The sequence below is a fragment of the Dipteris shenzhenensis genome, chromosome 19, assembly GCF_047967505.1.
Source record: "Dipteris shenzhenensis isolate YYH24624 ecotype China chromosome 19, Dip_SZ_1.0, whole genome shotgun sequence".
In the NCBI taxonomy this organism is placed as follows: domain Eukaryota; kingdom Viridiplantae; phylum Streptophyta; class Polypodiopsida; order Gleicheniales; family Dipteridaceae; genus Dipteris; species Dipteris shenzhenensis.
Genome location: NC_141614.1, coordinates 6,736,967 through 6,759,994, shown reverse-complemented (window position 1 = coordinate 6,759,994; position 23,028 = coordinate 6,736,967). Strand labels below are relative to the sequence as shown.

Genomic DNA, 23,028 nt, shown 5'->3' with positions numbered 1-23,028 from the left:
TCAACTCTGCTGAACTTTGAAGAACAATGCAATGAACGAAAAAAACTTTCCTTTAAAGCACCTTACACAAAGACAATTCAGAATGACAACGAAAATTTTAGTTCTTAGCACCTGATATAAGGCTGCCTTCCCATAAGCATGAATTAGGCCACTGAAAATTTCAGGCTCTGGAATCAAACCTCTCTTCATCAGATGCTGATGGATCTCTGTTGCTTCTCGTTGTAAGCCTGCCATTCCACATGCATGTAATAGACCTTTGTAAGTCTCCATATCTGGCTTGACCGTGCCATCTACCATATCATAGAAGAGGCTAACAACCTCTTTGAAATATCCTCCTTTGCCAAATACTTGAATAAGAGTGTTATAAGTAACGACATCAGGTGCTGTCCCGCTGGCCTTCATTTCTGTGAAAAGTCCTCTCACATCATCAAAATGACCATGCTTCCCGTAGCAGTCCAAGAGTATGCTGTAGGTCTGCACATTTGGACCACAGCCTGCTTCTAGCATCTGCTTGAAAATGCCAGCTGCTCTTGAGACATCTCCTCCTTTAGCAAAGGCCTGCAGCAAGACATTATATGCAATCACATCTGGCACATTCCCAGTCACCTCCATCTCCCTGAGCAGCTCTGATACAGCTTCTAGCCGTCGTATAACTCCGTAAGTCTCCACCAATAAAGTGTAAGTGACCTGATCAGGGACCACTCCAGCCTCATTCATGGTCCGGAAAACCATTTTAGCTTCTTCACCAAGCCCCCTACTGCTGCAGGCACCAAGAAGTGTGTTGTAAGTAATAATGTCTGGCTGGATGCCCTCATGTCTCATCTGTGCAAAGAGGCCGAGCAAACCCTCCCAGTTCATGCCCCCCTTTGCGCAGGCATTGATCACAGTATTGTACGTTATAAGGTTGGGAGTCACTCTCTCTCTTTTCATGCGTGAGAGAAGATGAAGGGAAGCCTCGTACTGGCCATTCCTACCATAAGCATTTATCAGAGCAGTGAAGGAGTAGACGTTCCAATCCACACCTTGATTTGGCATTTCTTCAAACACCTCGCTGCATTTGTCAAGAAGGCCCTCCCTCCCCAGAATACCTATCAATATTGTATAAATATATTCGTGAGGCTTGCACCATTGTTGACGCTGCATGTATTTAAAAAGCCTGAGAGCTCTTTCCCAGTCGCCACGTTGACCGAATTCTCGGAAGATAAGGGAGAAGTCTTTCATAGATAACTTGTTGCGGTAGCTATCCATACATCGGGCGACACTAGAACGGGGTGCCAGAGCGCTCAACTGGTTAATAGCAGTCTCTACGTCATAAGTATACTTACCAGGCTCTACCCTTACTGCATCTGGAATGACCATCTGTGGTTTATGCATTTTCTTTTTGCCTGCTCTTGGCACAAACCTGGAATTGCGCCTATTGGACCTCAGGTCTCGTCGTTTCAATGGTTTTGCAAAATGGGCATCAGAGTCTTTGGAGCCGAAATCTCTTGAGAGCGCGGAATCCCAACACAGAAACCTTTTCCTTGCGCACTTACAAGAAAAAGATGATCCCGGAATCCTAACTGAAAATAGCGACTGCCCCCATGTCCTGGAAGATGACAGTAGAACAAATGGGAACTTAAGCGAAGACTGTCTTCCTCTTAAACGTCTATCCCAATGACTACTCTGCCCCGCCCCCAGGCAATGACTTTTGCCACAGGGAATTTGGTCTCTAGGTGCAAAGCCTGCTGCTCTGCTGTCTCGAGGAGATATCAAACAGCCCGTGTTACCATCAGCGCAAAACATAGGAGTCACTGGCGAGGCCTCCATTCGCGAAAAGTGAAACTTGGCTGCTGCGCAAGGACAGCAGGCCTGATGAGCCATTGATTCGCAGCTTAGCCAGGCATGGTGGAAAGTTGCGTGAACTGCATTTCAAATGCTCAGCATCCCTCTCTCTCTCTCTCTCTCTCTCTCTCTCTCTGCTTCTCTCGCTCGCTCGCCCGCCCGCCCGCCCGCCTCACATGACCTAAACAGGTATCCACTCCTTCGCAAAGGCAACTACCCCCTCCGCCCAGGTGTTGTTCCAGCCATCTTCAAGCTAAAACAATCGTTCTCGGGCTCTAGTTCTCGTTCTGCATACCCATATCGCCGCCATAACTAGAGAGACTCAAATCAGCACAGCATAGCTGTAAATCGCATCAGACGAAAGGCAACCGGATTGAAGTGCCCGCGGGGAGTACTTATCCAAATGCCAAGGAGCAAAGTTCAACATTCTGGAAACTGGTAACCTCATCCATATCCTCCACACTCTTGTCTTGGAAGGCCTGCATGCCTAGCTTCTTCTCTTCTCTCTGTCTCTCTCTGCTCTCTCTCTCTCCCTGTCCTCCCTTGGCTTAGCAGATTATCGTTCATCTCTGTTTATCATGTGAAACTCTCGGTGGTAAATCTCCTTCTTTGCAGATAGAGTGATTTATGAAATATGGACTATTTCCATATTTCGTGTGGGTTTATGAAATATGGACTATTTCCATATTTCGTGTGGGTTTAGCACGGATTTAAATTAAGACTATGAACCATCCGATTTACCTCCCGCCCCTATGTCTCTTGTGTATCTAAACTCAACCTTTGAGTGGTTCGCCATCATGCAAGGCCCATGGAGGTCAAAGCAATGCTAGAGAGGGTATGAATAATTGAGATAGCGTGTTGTCCTCAATCTTGAGGGGGCCCTTTCATGTACCCCATCTTAAGTTTTGCAAAAGGGCCTTCCAATAAATACAATATGTAATATATTATACGCGACAAGCATACAATGTCTCTGCAATAAGGTATCTGCATGTATGCGTACGCATGCTCACACACACACGTACTTTATGTATGTACGCATATCTATATGTATGCATTTATGAGATAATACATGATATTTCTAAAATTAGGGAGGCTCTCAATAGGATAATCCCAACATAAGAACTATCCTACATTTAGAAGGGCGATCATAAGTGCTTTTTTATTTGAAAGTGCGGCATCATAGGTGTGCTTTTTTTTTCTTTTTCTTTTTGGAGGGGGGGGGATTTGCTGGCTTGTGAACAAAATTTACAGAAAATGGCTGAATTTAGGGGCATTCTGCCCACGGCCTGTGCTGCCACGTAGCTACTTACAAGACTTCAGCTAAATCCTTTAGACTATCACTAATCAAACTATCCTTGGTGGCCTCAATCAACCCCATATCCAACAGATAGACCCTGATAGCTCCTATGATGGACTCTTCAACATGCCCCATACTCACTCCCCTCTCCAAAACTATCTTATTTCTGACAGACAATACCCCAAGAAACATGGTGGCCCTGATGAACGGTCAAATTGAAGTTTCTCATGAGGCCGACTCTTCTCACCACTCCTACCATACTCTTTTAGCCACTACACGCCTAGGACAAATAGATAACATCATCTTTGTCTCTCCCACACAATGGGCAGTAGTCATTAACATCCTTCCATCTTGCCAGCCTGGAGCGAAGGGCCAACCACTTGTGCATGGTTTTCCAATTTGCAGTTCCTCCAAAGAACCTTAATTCTGTCAACCCACCATTTAGGTGATCTTCGAAGCTTCCATTTGAGATTTAGTACCACCTTCTTCTACCCCAAGAAATGCTCTGAATAACTTCTCAATCTCAGCCCAATGAGACTTCTTGAATCTCCAAAGTAATGCAAGATATGTTGTGGAGGCTGAAAGCACATGCTTCAGAATAAACACTCGAGCATTCCATCCCGCGGTCACCCTGAACCATCATCGCAATTTCCCTTTTATTTTGTCATGGAACCATTCAAATCTTTGTCTCAGCATCACTCCTATCCTTGGAGGGGCTCCCAAATATATGATTATGGTGTGCTTTTCTATCCTCTGAGCCGAGACTGCATTCAGCCACTCAGCTACTAAACCCGCATCAGTCCTCATGATAAAAGACTTAGGCCAACTGCATAGTGATCCTGACGCAACACAAAACTCCTTCAAAATAAGATTCATATTACTCACTGAGGTCTGACACTCTGCCACCATAGCTATCATGTCATATGCAAAAAGTTGAGCACAAATCTAGTTGTTGGAAGGAAGATCCACTCCCCTGATCAAACCTTTTGTCATTTTATCTTTTATGTGCCCAATCAAAGGAACTATGCACAACGTAAACAAAAGGTGTGCCAAAGGGCATCCCTATCTCACTGACCTGCACATGTCATATCGGCCCACAATGCCCCCATTCAAACACAACACAGCTGATGCATTACCAAACACGGCTTTAACAATTCTGCAAAAGCTCTCCCCAAAGTCCAACTTTACTAAAACCTTCAGCATGAAGTCCCACTAGAACCTAACGCGGACTTTATCAAAGTCAAAGCCTAATAATGAAGACTTCTTACTAGATTGCATTGCATAGTCAATTATAGTAGCGACATTAAGAATATTTTCATAGATGTCCCGACCTTTGATGAGCCCATTCTGCTCTCTGTCTACTACCTTTGAGCACACCCCTCTGATTCTAGCCCAATGCCTTGGCAACTATTTTATAGGATGTATTCAACCTTGTAATAGGTCTCAAATCACCCACCTTTAGTCTGTTACGTCACTTTAGAAACAACTAAACCACTCCCACAATAACATCCTGAGACAACATCCCACTCTCCATGGCCTTCTACACCATCAACACATAATCAACCTTAATTAATTCCCAAAATGCAACATAAAATTCATCAACATCCATCACTTTGTCCATAGCTTCCATAGATTGTTTCTTCTTCACCGACTAAAAAAAGAATTTGGAGGGACAATCTCCCAATTCCAACCAAGTATAAGGCGACTCTTTATTCTAGCCTGATTAACCCTCTCCAATTCAAGTAGCCTCATATACTCCTCCATTTTGAGCATAAAAAATGAAATCACTATATCATTGGGTGAAGCATCTACTGCTTTTAATGAACCCCACACTGAGGTACTAGTGCCAAGAGATTATTTTTTTGAGTTCTTACCTATCTATCCCACACCTTAGCGAACCTAAGAGTCGCTCGAATGACCAAATCCCATCTAGCAACCAAGTCTTTGACACATATAGTAGCATCTCTCTAGACTTTCTTTAATTCAGAGCAAAACTTCTCAGATTGTAGCAAAGCTTTATCAAATTTAAATGGAATATCCAAAGACTTTTCCACCTCACCCGGGACAGAGAAATGCCACTCAATCGGAACATGGTCAGATAGACCGGAATGTGACAACCACTTACCCTCCATAGGAGCTGCCATCCACCGAAAAGTAAAACCTATTGAGCCTATTGCCCCTGAAGTCTAATCCACTTCTGCTATTGCACCAGGCAAACCCCTCCATACCTTAATGATCATCTCAGAATATTTCATGAACTACACAGTGTCCCTTAGAAAGGATGGCTACCACACCCCTTTCTCTTTCCAGGCAATTGACTACTGCTGCATAACCAGCCAGAGCAAAGGCCATCCATAAGCCAACATCCAACCCAACCTTCAGCTCCTGTAACAAAATCACATCAGATTCCATCTCCTAGCAACAGAAACACATGCATTCTGCTTCAACTATTACAAATACCTTTGATATTCCATGTGACTGTAGAGATACATTCCCTTCTACCTATAGTGGCATTATACACATCTCATAAGAAATGGAACCTATTCTCCTTGCCTCCTTGCCCAACACTCGTTGCCATATTTTTTATGCGATTTGGCATAGTCTTGGCCGGATGATGAGGTGTCTCCTCTTCCTGCCTCTCTTTGCTATTGAGATTATTCTCCTCTAATACTCATTTCTTAACATTAGCCTTGGTAGCTCTTCCTCCCTGCCTTCATGTACACCTGGCTCTGGCATAGCTTTTGTTCCCTCACCCTCCTTGAACACTTCCATATTAGCTTCACCATTCCTCTCCACTGCTTCGGTCCACAGCTCTCTTTCTAAGGTTTTTTCCCTACTTTGGTCTTCTCAAATGCCATAATCACCTTACCTTTTTTGCCCACTAGCTTCCATAATTCTTCCATCACCCCAGCCATCGCGATGGTTGGATTTCTTATCAGAATGACCCATATCAAGGTCAGATCCAATCCTAGCCGGCATTTGATCCTTCTTGGCTCATGCAATAGAGATTGTTTAGTACTCTCCACCACACCAGATTGTGAGAACACCACCTCAACAAGATCTAGTGGCTTATCACTAGTTTGCTCTGTCTTATCACCCCAAGCCACCTAGTATTCTCCTCACGTTTTGGACAAGCCCTTGTGAAATGATTAGTTTTCTTGCAAAGGAAACAAGAATCAAGAAAGGGCCTAAAATGAACCTTCTGTGTGTAAACAAGCTCATCTTCTAATTGTACCTCAACAAAGTCTGGAATAGGTTGGCTCTAATCCCATTGGATCCAGGCTTTCTTCGCTCCAAATTCCATGTGAGCCGAATGAGTGATAACCAACACTTTACCCAACAACTCAACCAATGTATCCAGTGCTCTACCCATTCATGCTGGCATTCCCAAAAAGTCGATCCATATGGGACAATCTCTGAAGAGAAATTTGTCAACATTAAATGCTAAGGACCATGGCAGTACTAGCACCACTGCACTTGAAAACCTGAATGCCCTTCCAAGCAGATCGTTGCGAACTTGCTCTAAAACATAGTGCAACAGGAAAAAACCTTTCTTAAGAAATTTGCCAGAAAAGGAGTGTCACATTCAAAGACCATAAACTCTCATAGTTCTACCATCAAGGGAATTCTCTCGGTGAAGAATAAATAAACCCCACCATGCACCAGTTTCTCCAGCTTAGGCTTAACAAGATCAAACTGTAAATAGCAAGTAGTGCTATGTTTCTTTCCATTTTCACGAAGCTCCTTCCTAGCAGGCTCGCTCTCCCTTCATGCAATATCTTGGCAAACAACTGACCATGCATCCTCCTTGGTTAGTTCAGAGAAACCACCTTTTAGTTTAGCTATCACCGAATCGGCATAGGACTTTCTGGATTCTTGATCTTTCAACATTTCCACCCCTTCAAACCTCCCTACTACGTCAATGATGAATCCTTCGCACCTTCACCCTCCTTGGGCATGCAAACATGCCTTGCCTTTCCCTTGATAGACTCCTTCGCACTCTCACTCCTCGCGATAGTACAAGTTGTCCCCTCAAACAAACCTTTTACCCCCCTACTCCCTTCCTCGGAAACTGACCCACATCAAGACCGCTTTCCTTACGGAGAAACCCCCCGACCCCCCGACTCGTACTAGGAACAACACTCATCGAAAGGATCTCAACAAATCATGCAGATCAATAGCTTCGCTCCGGATGCCGTCTCAGCTACCCATCCTCTCCTAAAAGATAGCTCACTCATGCATGCACGGACCTCGATGCGCTACACTCAAGCTCTCCCACCTTTATCGCGAAAGGTCTAGAGAGCCTTTCCCATTATAGGTGTGCATTTTTAAGATAATACATGATATTTCTAAAACTAGGGAGGCTCTTCAAAGAGTCTAAGAAATGCCTTGTATTTAAAAGGGTGGCCATATTTCTTGAATTACATTCAAAGGGTTGCCATGGGTTGCCCTATTTCTTGCCTTGTCCAAAAGGGTGGTATAAGATGCCGGATTTCTTGCCTTATGTCTAAAAGGGTGGCTATAAGATATGCTATTTGTTGCCATATGGTCAAAAGGGCAGCCATAAGAGTTGCCCTATATGATGGTGGTCATGGGCTACCCTATTTCTTAACTTCTATTCAAAAACGAAGCCACGACATGTACTATGTCCCTAGCGTGGGACATGGCTGCCCTTTATGTGGTCTAAAGGCGTCTGCAGGCTGTATGGAAATCTTCCCTTTGGCCTGCCCTTTTAGATCACTAGTAAAAGAGGACTTTCGGTTAGGATTGGCAGTTTTCTACGTTTACATGGCCCTTCTTTTTTGTCTATTATGGGTCCTTCTACTCTAAATTCTTGCTTAAGGATCTACCACTATGCTTAATCAAGTTGAATGCAATCTCACAACTCATTTAAATAGAAATCATGGATGTAATGAGGTGGCAATGCTACGAAACGTAGCACCAGTGGTGGCATAGCCACCTTGTATGGACTAGCACAATGAACCCTTTTAAAAAGTAAAAAATAAAACATAGAAAACCCTTACCTTAGTAGTCTCTGTAGAGTAGTATCTACCACTCATTTGCTTGCTTAACTTCATATAACCAATAATGATATATGGTTTGTGTGGAGTAGAGGTAGATACTAAATTGCTTGCTTCAGTTCATATAACTATAACCAATAATAGCATATGGTTTGTAAAAAATTTGACTCACAATGCATGTTCCTAATCAATGACATCATCATGCTTGGGGTGCATCGGCTTTAAGAAAGGCACGACAAGTGTGCAATATTGAGGTGGGTTAAAGAAGGGCATTGTCCTTGAATTGACTTAATGAAGCCAAACATGGTTTACAAGTAAGGCTAACATTGCCAAAAACATAACCTCACATCACCATGCATGCAGCATATGCACACTACAAGTACCTATAATGTACTACAAGCATGACAAGCATTAAGAGTCATGATAAATGCATGAGAAGTATGAGTGAGATGGTAAGAAATGCTTGTCCAGACACTTATAACATTCTGCATTATAGATGCTTGTATCCCATTGTCTGAATGTGTACCCCAAGCACATCTAGATGGCTAATCATGTTTGTCTTCCTCCATTTCCGATGGTTGAAGGCTAGAATGCCTATTCTTGTAGTGGGACTAATTTCCTTTGTTCTACTCACGTGTTTCTACTCGAGTGTCATTGATTGGATACTATCTTGACTATTAGTGCCTTGAGTTGCAACCATAACTAACAACTTGTAATCCTAGGTGGTAAGGCGTTCATAGATGGTACTAGTGGTGATCACATTGCTTTAAAAATGCATTCCATGCTAAGTATTATTAATTTCAATTGCAACTTAATGTTTCTCTTTGCGAATTCCATCCAAATTTCTACACTTTTCATGCCATTTTTGAGTCACATCTTAGGCAAATACTAATTTAGCAGTGAGAGAAAGGAGCACTTACATAGAAGAGGTGGGTTTTAGCCTCTATGCTGGTTCTTTTGAAAGAAATCTTTCATTATCACAACATAGTTTTGTTTGGAAGACAATACTATTCAAATTTGTTATAAAATGATTCCATATCTCTAGTAAGAAACATATAATATTTTCAAGAAAGTTTCATATGGAGGATATAATAGGCAAAAGCCTCGCTGTCAAATACGATGTGGGAAGGCAATCTATAGTGAGTTATTTGAATACTATTCAATCGATGTGGCAACATGGTGTTGGGATAGAGAACATGAAAGTTTATGTGAGTATTTGTGTCCTCTCAAACCTGCTCCCCATTACTTTACTTTAATCTTCAGAAAGAGAACCCTTATATCATTACACTTTATGAATTGATTATTTTTCATGATTAGGGTCTCAAGTTCATAGGAAAGGAGAACCACTCAAAGATAGCAATGTTTAGTCAATTGATATCAATAAATTCTAGATCTTAATACATCTTATAAAAAAATGGCTTCTACCACTCATAAAAATGTAGTACACTAGAAACTCAAACACATTAGAGGTATTACAAATAGATAGGTATTAAATACATGAGGCATGCATCCCAAAAGATGGAATGCTTCAATATAATGTTACTTGGGAATTGTAAAGGTCTAAATGAGTAGATTGCTAAGATCAAGATGAAGAGGCAAGGATTGTGAGTAGGGATTGAGGCTGTAAGTAGGACAGAAATGGCATAAGGGAGAAAGCACATGCGAGGTAAACAATACATCCATGCTAATCATGGTGACAATGGAGACAATAGGCTTGCATGCCTTGTGCTCATTAATAGGTCAACAATTACACTTATTATTGAGGGAGAAAGGATAAGGAAAGTTGTATTCCCAATAATGAAACAATTGATAGGAAGGATAGAGGATAGATTGATTCCCAACAATCGTAGCAATCAATAGTAAGGATAGAGAAAAGGATATAGGATAAATTGATTCCCAAGAATTAAAACAATTGATAGTAAGGATACAGATAGCAAGGATAGAGAAAAAGATAAGGAAAGTTGCATTCCCAACAATTGTCTTATGGAGTCAAGGGTTGCAAATGAGAACAAAAAAGCAGATGAATAGAAGGATTCGTTTTTTAATCGGTCCCTCTTCTATTTAAATATGAATTTATTTACATGTTTTGGCAAAACAAGCAATACCATTGATCTTCTCCAACCTATTATTTTATTTGGTCCCTCAATATGTGTTGGGGCTTATACACTTATAACTACATATTTATGAATTGAACTAATTCAATACATAAGAGGAAACTTAACAATCTAGAAATAGATGGCAAGAAAGTGGATATATGTGTCCAATTCGTGGATGAAAGCTAAAGATTATGCATTGTGACTCCATTCTTATTACTCCTCACCATTACTTAAGCATGATCTTAGACACTAACACTTCCCCATTTTTATCTTAATGCATGCCTTAGTTGTGAATTTGTTGATTATGTATGCTCAATGAAGGCTTTTTATGATACTTCATATCCATGAGAATCTTTTCTTGTGGTTGTAAGATGTTGTGGTGTGAGAGATTGTACTCTATTGCTCCATATAATCATGGCATGTTTTAGGGAATTTTTAATCAATCGTATTTGAAATAGGCATTTTTTATTGAATCCTAAAAATCAATGCAAGGTACATGGGATGTATGTTGCAGTCTAGGGGCAACATTTAAGGTAGAGTATGACCTTTAATAATAGTAAAACAACATGATAAAGAAAACGTGTTATCATCCATTGTACTTTTTTTTTTTCCAATTCTCAACTTAGGTCCAAGGTAGTAGAGAATAAGCACTACTTACACACACCACCTAGTGAGTAACTTACCATCTTTGTCTTACAACCTTCTGTAATAAAAATTTGCCCTCATTCTTATTCATCTTTTTCCATTTTCCTCATCAAGCTATAATTCCTAAAATGAAACCAATTTTAATACATATATATATATATTTATAGTAAATGAGAATAGATTCATGCAAAGCTAAATCCTTTCAAATTTGTTTGAAAATAAGATAGTAAGATTTTATAAGAACATGCATTTTCAAATTTGAGGAAATGTGGGTGACTTAGTTGAAAGAGTGTAGAATATTTTGTGACACTATTCAAGAGAAGTTTAAGCATGAAAGTCCATGTCTACATAAATTATGAATATGAAGAGGATGCCTTTTTATTTGAAATATTATATTTTGATGTATAGTACACCATTTTGTAAATGTCATATGACAATGTGCACCATCCTTGATATATATTCTTATAAAAGTGTGTGCACCATCCTTGAGCTGTACATTAAGTATAAGTATAAATTTGAACTTTAAAAAACCACGTATGATACATGACTCTATAAAGGGAAAAACATCATGGTATTGTTATTGTATCATCCACCCATGGGCTAAGTGTTTTAAGTAAACAAAAACTAGTGGTTAAACGATCCATCCATAAATTCCTTATTTGTCCTTTACATCAAACTAATGAACCATCATATCACATTTAATAGGCTATTTTATTGATCTCCCAACTAGCCCTTGATCAGTCTAGTACCATACAATCGATTTTCAATTTAGTAATGGCTACTCTTTCCTTTGATTGCTAACTATTGGTTTTTTGTGCAAAAACACTGGATCCAACCTCTTGTGAATTTGGAGTACACAACTACTTATAAAAACACTTTTCACACTTATCATACTTATCCATGTCTACCATAGAGAAGTCACTTAGCATTCTATTAGGTAGGGAGTAAGTTCCACATGGTGGGCTTACTCCCAACCATGTGGTCTTACCCTCTAGGTTGGGGGTGGGGGCCACGCAGACATACACACACACACACACACACACTCTTTTACACAAAAGCTTTTTTAATTAATTTATTCCTTGTTTAAATGCAACTTTAGTCTATTGGTACATTTCCTTTAGAATTGAGTTAATGCATTATTCATTAGTGCTTTCCTTTGTGAATTCATTATACTTTTATACGCTAGAATCTAGAGGGATGTTCTTGCTCCTAGGTAAAGCGATAATAAGCCAGGGGAAACATGCATTACCTATCTACCCAAATTAAGATATATTGTTCTAACATATGGTTTATTTGGATGGTGGCAGGTAAGTGGACTCTGACCTTGGAGCCTGGACTACCTGACGGATTCGACACATATTAACTCATCTTTCATAACCCTGGTTGTAATAATTTTAATCTATGTCCATAAAGCCTATGTCAACCAGTTTTTCAAAGTGGCTAGATGTATTTCCCTTTAAGTGATATGACTCTTTAGAAAAGGTGAATTATAGATTTGAGAATTTGAGATTGAAGCTAAGAATTTGATCAATTGTGGGGCGTACTTCCAAGATTATTGCAAATTTTTGGCTAAACATGGCACTATGCTTGAGAGCTAGATCAAATCTATCCCTCCTGTGGGTGGCATGGTGTTCCAGTGCTAGTGTGAGTGTACCTTGAATTGACCATTCCACTTTAAAATTTTTGCTACTTAAGAGATGCATCCCAATTGTGTGGCATAGGACTAAATCAAAGTTGGGATGTGTTTTATAACAAGATGGTGTTATGAGATGCTCCTTGAAGTACTCTTCTTGTACAAGATTACTCTTCTCCAATAAAGCTTGGTTAGGAGGGTTTTTGTTGATTACTGAACATCTATTGGGGTTCCCTTGATGCTCCAACCTCCTCTACTTTTAATGTTTGATATTATTTCCCAAAGGCTATAAGGGATTTCTTGGCAGTTGCATCTCTTTTGGTTGATTAAGTCCAATGCCCATGTTGAACCCCCTAAACAAAGGGCTTCAAAGGAAATACTACATACAAAGATGTATTTTGGGATGCAAAAGCTAAAGAAAAAGAGGTGGAGATGAAGGGAAGTGAAATCTTGATGATCCATGGGCTAGCACATGCCTAGTTTTTTCAATGTTGTTCTATTCTCTACAATGCTATTCATGCCAATGCACATAATATTTTTATCCCAACACTACTCATTCCAATGCACATAATACTTTTATGAGAATCTTTTTTCCACTACCACACGTGCCCTTATCATGTGCCTGGTCATGCTATTGTCTCCTTTTCTAATATTTCCAACTATCATGACTTCTCTACCTTAGTCTAATAGTCTATCATTGCTACCATGCATACTCAACTGCATACTAAAATGCCTCTTAAATATATTTGCTATGTTTTACAATAGCTTAACATTGTTTAGAGCACTACATGCTCTTGATTCTCAAAATTCATAAGATCCAAGTAGCCTGAAAACAATCAATGCAACAACTAAAAAGCCTATACACTAGACTCTTCCCAATTTACAACTTAAAAGGATTGAAACATACCTCGTCATCAAATGAAATGGAGAATAGGTAGAATAATGGGACAATAGCTAGGCACACTTGAATAAAATTGAATGGGATTATAGACCATATTATCCCTGATACAAATGAGGGAATAAGGAGAAAATAAACAAATATTCACAAAGTAGATTTATGTCATAAAGAAGTCTTACACAAACTCCATGAAAGAGAATGATACAAATTATGGTGGAAGCTTGTCCCAAACTTTTCTCCAGCTACCATACAATGAAGGGCCCTTCAAGTAGTACATTGATTTGTACTTCAAGGGAAGGGTAGAGAGGAGGACACATGAGGTAGAAGGAAGACCTCAAGAGACAATCAATGGAGTAGGAGATGTGCTACAAAAAATACACTTTTTTGTATGAATATCCAACATCTAATCCATCCTCTCCTGCAAGAACTAGCATGATTACACTTTTTTTGTATGAATATCCAACATCTAATCCATCCTCTCCTGCAAGGACTAGCATGATTATATCAAGCCCAATGGTTCCACACAAACTTGTACCTAGCAACATCTTGCTTGATTTTACTCCAAATGGTGCATGTCGTGTGGGAATCATTGATTGGGGCATGGCACAAGATATTACAAAGGAGTGCAAAAAGGTCTTCAAAAAATTAAATTGATTGTAGGACAAAAGTTCAATGGATTGGCATTGATGTATTTTTAATTACAAGCAAGAACATACGTGAAAAGAATGGCTTGTACCAGAGTTGCAAGTTTTTGCAAGAAGAGGGAGGTACACTCCAAAGTTGGACATTTATGCCCTTGGTTGGATTATCAAGAAAATTCTTTTTAGATGCTTGTAAATATTGGATTTTGGGTCTCCATCTTCCTAACCAAGTACTTGTGGAACAAATCAAAAAACACACTAGCAAAGGATAATGGCAAACGATCCCTTGGAGAGGCTTACACTTGAGCACACCTTGCAAGTATTTCAATTCTTTGGTTGTGATGGGAATTTGGCTATGCGGCCTGTTGAAGAGATGAATCTTCTTGTAAGGCTTGCAAATTAGCCAATTGTAATAGAATACAATTTCTTTGTACGTAGATTTGTTACAATGATGTAATAAAATCACATTTTGAGTCTCATTTTTAAGCCTCTTGATTATACTTTCCTAAGATTTGCAAATGTCATGTGGCACCACCATGCATCCATCATGCACACCACATTTGAAAGTGGCACCAAAAACTCAGCATAAACACGCATTGATACAATCTCGCTAAAAGAATTTGAATCCCCACATGAATATAAAGGCAATCCAAAAACTTTACACAAATAACCTCATTGCCATCAAAGGAATTGAAAGTGTATGCATGTGTGTGTGTTTGTGTGTTGGTAACGTGAAAAATCTTGCATAATGAGACATGCTCATATACGGTAATTTTTTATTCTAAAGATGACAAAAAGTGTTAAAATATCTAAAAATTATCTTACCAGCATGCCCCTACATGGGAAATCGATTAAGCATGCTTCAAACATGGCTCAATTTGGTGTTATATTGGCTAAGATATGATGAAGTTTGTAATAATGTGGAGAGAACACACAAATTTAGAGAAAGCTCGAGAAGCTAGAATGAATTGCACATAGCTTTGAAATATAAAGAAACAATGGTTTTGTAGGGAACCCTAAGCCCTAGAACTAGAATAAATCTTGAGTGACATGTGGCATATTGCACCATCGTCTCGAGGACCTAGACTCCATCGAGTTCTAGATTCGAACATATTGATTTGATTCTTAAGGATTTCATCATCATACATTATCAATCCCCCTCTAAAGGAACAACTTATCTTGTATATCAAGGAGATGCACGCATGGAAAAAATTTCTCCTTTGTTAGACCCTTGGTGAATATATCTATTGGATTTTTATTGGTAGAATAATAAATCATCTAGACCTACTAATTTTCCACTTTCTCATAGATGAAGTCATATCTAATATCAACGTGGTCAGTCCTATAATGATCCAAAGGATTCTTGGCCAAAGCAATGCATGACTAGTTGTCACAACTAATAGGAATTAAACCCTCTTGTGCTATGCCAAGATCACCAAGTAATTTTTGAAATTAAAATTATTCACAATCAATAAAAACCAAACACTTCTTTGCTATGCCAACATCACCAAGTAATGTTTGTTGCCAAATCGCTTCATATCTACTAAGTTTGATGCCATGTACTCAACCTCAATGAGAAGAGAAATGGCATTTGGCTTCTTACTCCCCCATGAAATATTGACCATGTGCTGAGTGAAACGTGTAGCATGTAGTATAGGTTTTGTCTTAGCTACCTGCTCAATCACTATCACAAATTCATCTAGCTATAGAGTTTTGAAGTACCCATAAAAGATTACAAGATGCATGCTATCTTTGATGTGTACCTAAGGAGCTTGAAAATGGCATAAGAGATACTAACTATTATAACTAATAGCATAAGAGATACAAGGTATTAGAGCTAATTGCATAAGAGATATATCAAACCTAAAGTTCATGAGACACATCAAGCTACCAACTAATTACTTGTAAAATGTGACATCATATCTAGCACATCCACATTGTGTCCAATTTCAATCCTATTTCCATGAGAGTTTGAAGTCCTGCATGTGATTTCCAGCAAGCCTTTAGCATATTTTGCTTGACTTACAAAAATTCCATTTGTATAATGCCATAATTCTATGCCAAACAATGAATTCAATGGTCCCGAATCATCCATTTCAAACTATTTGCATAGTGCTATTTTGAGTTTCTCATAGAGTGTCTAATCATAGCTTGTATAGATAAGATCATCCACATAGAAAATGATAAGTATGAAATTGCCATTATTCTATAGAACAAAGAGATTTGGGTCTACAATGTCCTATTTTGTGTTGAAACTTTTGCAAAAGACATCTATCATTATGTACCAAAATCTAGGTGCTTGCCTAAGCCCATCATTGACTTGTGGAGCTTGTAAAACATTTAATCTTGTCCCTTCTTCACAAACCTAGGTGGCTTATCCATATAAGACTCCTCATCCAAGCGGCCATTCAAAAAGGTTGATTTGACATTCATCAACTATAGAGATAAGAGCTTCAAAAGTATTGTTGGTAACCAAAGGAAAGGTTACTCTCTCATTTTCTTGTGGTGCAGCAGGTTTCTTTTGAACCTCTACCTTCTTGTCTGATCTATTATCTGTCCCCGTTTCTATAGTTTTCTCCCAGTCCTAGTTTTTAGCCTTGCCTTTGATAGTCCACTTTGGTTTAGGGGGAAGATTGGGTTGCTATTGAGCTGGCTCCTTACTGGTTTAGGTCCATTTCTCTTTAATGGGCAGTTTTTGTTTGTGTGTGTTGAGAGCCCACACAAAAAGCATGAATTGGGGAGACTCTTGTACATAAGAGACTGCTCCATAAAGACACTTCCATTCATGTTAACTATCACTAGGGTTTCTGGAAGTTCCTTAGCCACATCCAATCTAACACACACCTGAGGATGACCTCTAGGTTTAATGAATTGCTCCTTTTCCAAATCTATCACTTGGCCTAAGCTTCTACAAAGGTTAGGAGCTTGATTTACTAAGGAAAAGGGAAGGTCAGGGAGTTCTACCCAAATAGAAACAAAGGTGGATCTTTTATCAGGGTTGAAATCTTGGGACCAAAACTCTAGGTACAAGGGTTGGTGTCTTGTAGTCCATAGGGCATGGTGAAGGGCCTTCCAAGCCATATCCTCAGTTTCAAACAGAAAAAAGACAAAAACCTTTTCTTAGAAATCTAACACTAGTGACTACAAGCCCTTTCCTTATCCAATTGTTTCTAAGCCATTCCTCTAAAAAAGCAGTAGGGGGTCTAGGGCCAGGCAAATAACCAATTAAGGCATGTGATTCAAGCTAGTTTATTGATTGTTCAAGTCTATCCTCATCTAGAAAAGCTGCCACCTTACCTTTAAAAGGTGATTTCTCCTCAACTTTAGGCAGTTGAGTCTGAGATTGATATTGTTGCATGTTCTTTGGTGGATTGCCTTCAATTTCTCTTCTGAGGTCCGTTGGTTTGGTTCCTCCATCTGCTCTTGCTGACTAGGAGGGGCTTCCTATACCATCCTTTGGCTGAGGGTTGGGGCGTCCACCCCTTGTGTCTCCAAGTGCATTTGCTTCATCCGGGTGGCGGGGAGAGGGGCCCTTACTAGGCATCGATACATTTGCTTCTTTCTGGCTCTGAATGAGCCCATTAGTCTTGCTGTCGATATTAGTACCGCATGTCCCTCGTTCAGAACCTCCTCCTGCTGAGTTTACTAAGCTCCAATCTTCTCCATTGCTGGGGTTTTGGGGCCTAAGGGGGCTATAGGTTCCTCCTATTTTTTCATACCCCCCTTTGCTGGCAATGCTAGCTGCATGATGCATGAAAGGGGGGTGAATAACCCTCCTCTAAACTCTTGTACCACCCCCATGTAAGAGGGCCTTGTAGCCTATTGGGTGTCTCTACTGACAGAGGTTGGAGAGAGAGAGCTTGAAGCTAGAGGTCTTGATGGTCCATTCTCAGAAGGTGGTGAGGGAGCTAGTTCTTTTAGCAGCAGAAAGTGTTAGGCATTTCCAATTAGGACGTCATTGTCATAGCAGTCCTTGTTGAATCTAAGAAGAGGTGAAGTCACATCATGAGAGAGGGCAAGATTTGGAGGTACTCTACGTCCAGTGTCTATCCCCATCCTAACTATGTGACTAATCTTGTCAGACTTAAATAGTCCTTTTGAGAAAAGTAGTTACTCTCATTTCCTCTACACTCTTAATCCTCTTGGTTGCCTCCTTCAAAATTCCATGTCTTCATTTTATGAGTCTAGTGGCACTGGTCTGGGCAGTACCATGATTGTGATCTGAGGCATTCGAGGCTACTGGGATGAATGCTATGGTATTTGCCACACCTAAAGATCTAACATCAGCCCATGATCATTTCATGTTCTATAGCTTGAACCTAGCTCTTTGCAAATGATGTATCTCCGAAGAGGTGATGTTCATTCCCATATCAACCTTCTAGTACTCTGGAAGCACTAATTGGTACAATACTTTCAATCAATATGCAAGTATGCTTCCAATCATCAGCATAGAACCACATCCACTAGGCTTTGGCTCCCCTAGATCCAGGGTGATGCCGTTTTGAGTAGAAACATGGGGGCACCACCCCTTGAGCACTTTGTTCATGATATACTAGTCACACTTGGCTTTCTTATCTACAAGCCCAAAGCACTTCACTTGGAGTTTCATGTTGTTCTTTGTATTGACCACATCGAACAATTGTCAGCCTCCTCTATGATGTTAAGATCAGTCTCTCTATTTTCCAATATGTCTGCCATCCCCGCGTGCTCTGATGCTTGGGTTCACATGCCTTCTTTGTTCACAGCTTCTTCTCCATCATTTGCAAATCTAAGTTTGCAACGGTATTCCTCTAGGCCTTCAATCTCATGCTTGTATCACATACTTAGGCTTGTGGGAACTCTCTGCAATGGTGGAATCCCTACTTCTCTTTCGTTGGACAGTCTCCTTATCTCCATGAAGCACCATTGCCTCTTGGAACATGGGTGTCCCTGCCACTACTTCATGTACCATTCTTGCAACTTGGGGGGGCGTGGGGGTTTGTCTATTGGTTTCCCTCTTCACCAAACATTATAGGATCGATCCATCCTTGACATGCCTATCGAGCGTGTATGCATGTTGTTTTGAACTTTGCAGTGAGGCATTTGCCTTGTTTGACACACAAGCATCATACAATATTATCTTTGACTTAACTCCCTATCTAGAAAGCTAGTTGCTATGCACATTCTTTGCAAGATTTGTCCTTGGAGTTACTACCCACTCTGTTGGGCTCTTAACGACCTGCAGAGAAAAAGTAGCATGCCGATCAGATTCGAGTGAAATGCAAGCTTAACTTTCAAACTAGGTCATGCATGGTTTAGGAGGACACCAATCATACCACATATATTAGATTTCCCAATGAGCAATGCATGCTTCCCACCAACTAAACCATGGATGGAATACCCCCTTTGATGAGACTTCCCATCACATGACCATTGCCTTAGGGCCTTAGTTCAACCGCCTCTTGCTTTGTTGTGCTTAACCACCATGTCTCACACATCTAATGATGGTCTTCACATTACACAAACTTTTGCACGTGCTTCCACAAACTTTGTTTCTAGTGGAAATGATAGGTGTGTGTATGACATTATCTGGTCCCCTATTGAACACCATCCTTACTTTGTTCCAATTTGATTGATCCTTGTCCACCATGAATCCATAGAAATTGGCGGTGCGACTGAGAGGCCTGATTGTGTCATCATCGCATTGAGCATCTCTTAAAACAAAACCTGGATGGCCGTATCCTCCTCTTTCATCTTGCACAACAATATTATCATCAATTCTTTGACACTTGAACATACATGAAATAAAACGAATGTCCATCCAATGGTCACTACATCATAGAACAAGCATGGAACAAGATGGAGATTAGACTTACCTTGGATCATACATGTGACATGTCATCATAGTCCACTTGGTGACTCAATGAATATGATTAAACTGAACCCAAGGGAGATGAAGATCACCATTCCCACCTTGCCTCATGTGGTTCACAGTGTCAGCCCCTGACACTAGCCCTCTGGTGGAAATCTTAAAGACAAAGCACTTTTCATGTGCTCGCCTATCCAAGAAATCTACTACCATGAAAGGAGTACATGTATATTTTGTTAGTAGTAGTAGACTATGGTACCCTTCTCCAAAGTGGCAACTTGGTATTCTCTCAGGAAATAATGCACTTGAACTTGTTATAAAATAAAAAGTGGCTGGGAGAAATGCCATAAACATTAGATTGCTAGAACACAAATTACCTTTGATTCTCCACGAGTCAAATAGCTCTTCTAAGAACTAGTGTAGCTCTGCATCCCTGACACTTCCTTCCTTTTAAGGCATAAAATTGGAGACAACATGGACTTCATGAGCATTTCCTTGGCCTACGCTCATTTGAACTCTCCGAGGGCCTACATTGCTATCCATTTGTTAACAGGCTCGACATCAAGTTTGTGGTGTTCTCTATCATCTCCTTCGAGGTGCCCTATTGGACCGAGGCGAGGTTTCTCACCTATGTAAACCATCATGTGTGTCATTTCTTGATCATTTGACATGACATAATAAACCATCCATGGACAGGCGGCAACACAAGATGCAGTTTTGTTAAGTAGTGGTAGACAATCTCTTTGCCTCCCTCCATGGCTTGCATGCCCAATGCCACCCTCCTTGGTAAAGATCCTTTAAAGAAAGAAACATTGTATTTTGATGTAGTAAGGACATTTTCTCTTGTGGCACTCCAAATCTCCCATGCAGTAGCTTAACTTCACAATACATGCGATATGTAAATTCATGGTTGCAGGTTTTTGTGACCATTGACTTTTTGTTCTATGCCATCAATCCATGGCAGCTTGCCATATGTGGCTAGAAATTAAAGGATAAGGTTTCCATTATTATGACTTGCAATCTCTTTCACTTGTTGCCTAGCCCACAGCTAGGAAATTCAAGTTTTTAAGAGGTTGTTATTGTTCAGCTTCTCAATCCATGGTAACATACTTTGGCCAAGCTAACAGTCATCGTCCACCATGTGTCTTGTATCCTCGATATCAACTTTGTTGGCTTGTGTCTCCTTGCAAACATAGTCATTGTGTTCATTCACATCATCTACAATGTCAACAAAGTCAATTAACCTCTTTGATGTGGCCGAAGTAGCTACTTAGAGACCCTTTCATCTAGTACACTACTGCACCTTTGACCATCTTTGTTATGAGAACTTCCACACAAAGGTAGGTTTGCCTGGATATCAAGCCCTACTATATCTTCATTGATTTCAATAATTGGCCTGTGAGCTCATTACACACAATATGGGTGACAACCCCAAACTGGCATCCATGGTATCAACTACCATAAGTGTTCTGGGCAACCAATTAAGTTTTTGATAAGGACGAGTCAAGGAGTGTAGTAGTCATTACCATCCATGTCATAGCTAGGACATTCTGGCTTCATTGCAACCCTCCATTTGGAACTTTCAATGAGAGTGTATAGCCTCGAGAATTGCTGTGTCAATGGAAGAAGGCCTTGGAGGAAAAATGAGCTCACAAGGATGACTCCATCTCTTAGTGGTATTGAGCGAGAGAGTCTTGCTTCCTCTACCACCCATTTTTCAATGGGGATACTCCAAAGAAACAAATTTGACATACATTTGGGCCTCACTATTTTTTGTTGGAAATCCTTCCTAGTGGAAGCAAGAGCGTGGGTGATTAGTAAGGCAATGAGATGAAAGCTTATGGATCAGGATTCAAGAATGAGGACCCTAATCCCAATCTTTGTATAGATTGTGAATCCCACCATTCGGCGAAAGCAAAAATTTGGATGGCACTAACTATCCACTCTAGAAGTTCAAGATGAAGACCATCCTAAGCGCATACGAGCTTTAGGATACTACTACTGGGGTGGACATGAAGCTAGTTGTGAGATCGGATCCAACCAATGCAGGACAACAGATAGTACTAATTGCGGATCAGATTCTCACGTGGACAAGAAGAAATGCAGATGCGATGTGTTCTATTGTCTGCAGTGTAAGTGATTCTGTCATGGCATTAATTCAACATGTCACCACAATGGAGGAGGCATGGATGGTGTTCAAAAATCAGTACGAGACCACGAATCAGACGTGGATTCAGAATCTGGAGACAATTCGCGAACAAGAAACTGTTTGATCTGAAACGACAGAGAAATTCATCACCAGGGTGAAGAATCTGGGTGATCAAATGATGCGATTAGCATCACCATCACTAGCAAGAATCTAGCACGAAGGTGCATACAGATTCTCCCACCAAAGTATGACGGTCTTGTTATGGTGTTGAATATGCTGAACAAAAATCCACCCAACTTTGAGGATTTCAGCGTGATGCTTCTAGAGGAGGAGATGCATTAAAAGACGAGGACTGGAGAAGATTCGGCTTTCTTAGCTGGATCAAAGAAAGGTAAGGGTAAGGACTCTAGTAACCCATCTTCTTCTGATGATAAAAAGAGAAAGAAGAAGATCAAGTGCTTTTATTACAACAAGGCAGGGCACAAGTAGAATGAGTGCCGGAAAAAGATTGCAGATGAGAAGAACGGAGTAAAGAAAGAGTCTAGCAATAGCGCACAGGCAGTACTAGTAGAGCTGTTCGTAGCAATTGAGGAGATTTGCACAGAGGCAGTTCATGTACCTGCAGATGAGCCTTGGATTATTGACAGTGGTGCATCATGCCACATGACCAGTCGGAAGGATTGGTATACCTCTCTACATCTAGTAGGGAATGACATCCTGGTAGCAGTCGGCAATGATGCAAAATGTCCAGCAAAAGGAAAAGGTACGATTGCTCTCAAGTCAGATGGAGTTGTAAAACAGTTGTCCGATGTTCTTTATGTGCCATATATCAAGAGGAACTTGTTGTCCATTTCTACGATCACAGATCGAAACCTCAATGTTCACTTCGATAAGAATGGCGCACAGATTTTGGATCTTCAAGGGAAGGTCATTGGTAAAGGTACACAGCGTAACATCTACGAACTCTCAGCTTTCA

The 23,028-nt window shown here is 40.3% G+C and overlaps 1 protein-coding gene across 3 annotated transcripts in view; it reads right to left on the bottom strand.

Annotated features, from left to right (window-relative positions):
- LOC147889995 (pentatricopeptide repeat-containing protein At1g74850, chloroplastic-like) overlaps positions 1 to 2,356 on the bottom strand; it is a 30,915-nt gene extending 28,559 nt beyond the window's left edge. For all 3 annotated transcript variants that reach the window (XM_087390715.1, XM_087390717.1, XM_087390716.1), the window contains exon 1: positions 112 to 2,356. In XM_087390715.1, the coding sequence (XP_087246841.1) occupies positions 112 to 1,863 (1,752 nt within the window). In that variant the 5' untranslated portion in view covers positions 1,864 to 2,356. The remainder of the gene's footprint in view (positions 1 to 111) is intronic.
- Between the last annotated feature and the right edge of the window lie 20,672 nt (positions 2,357 to 23,028).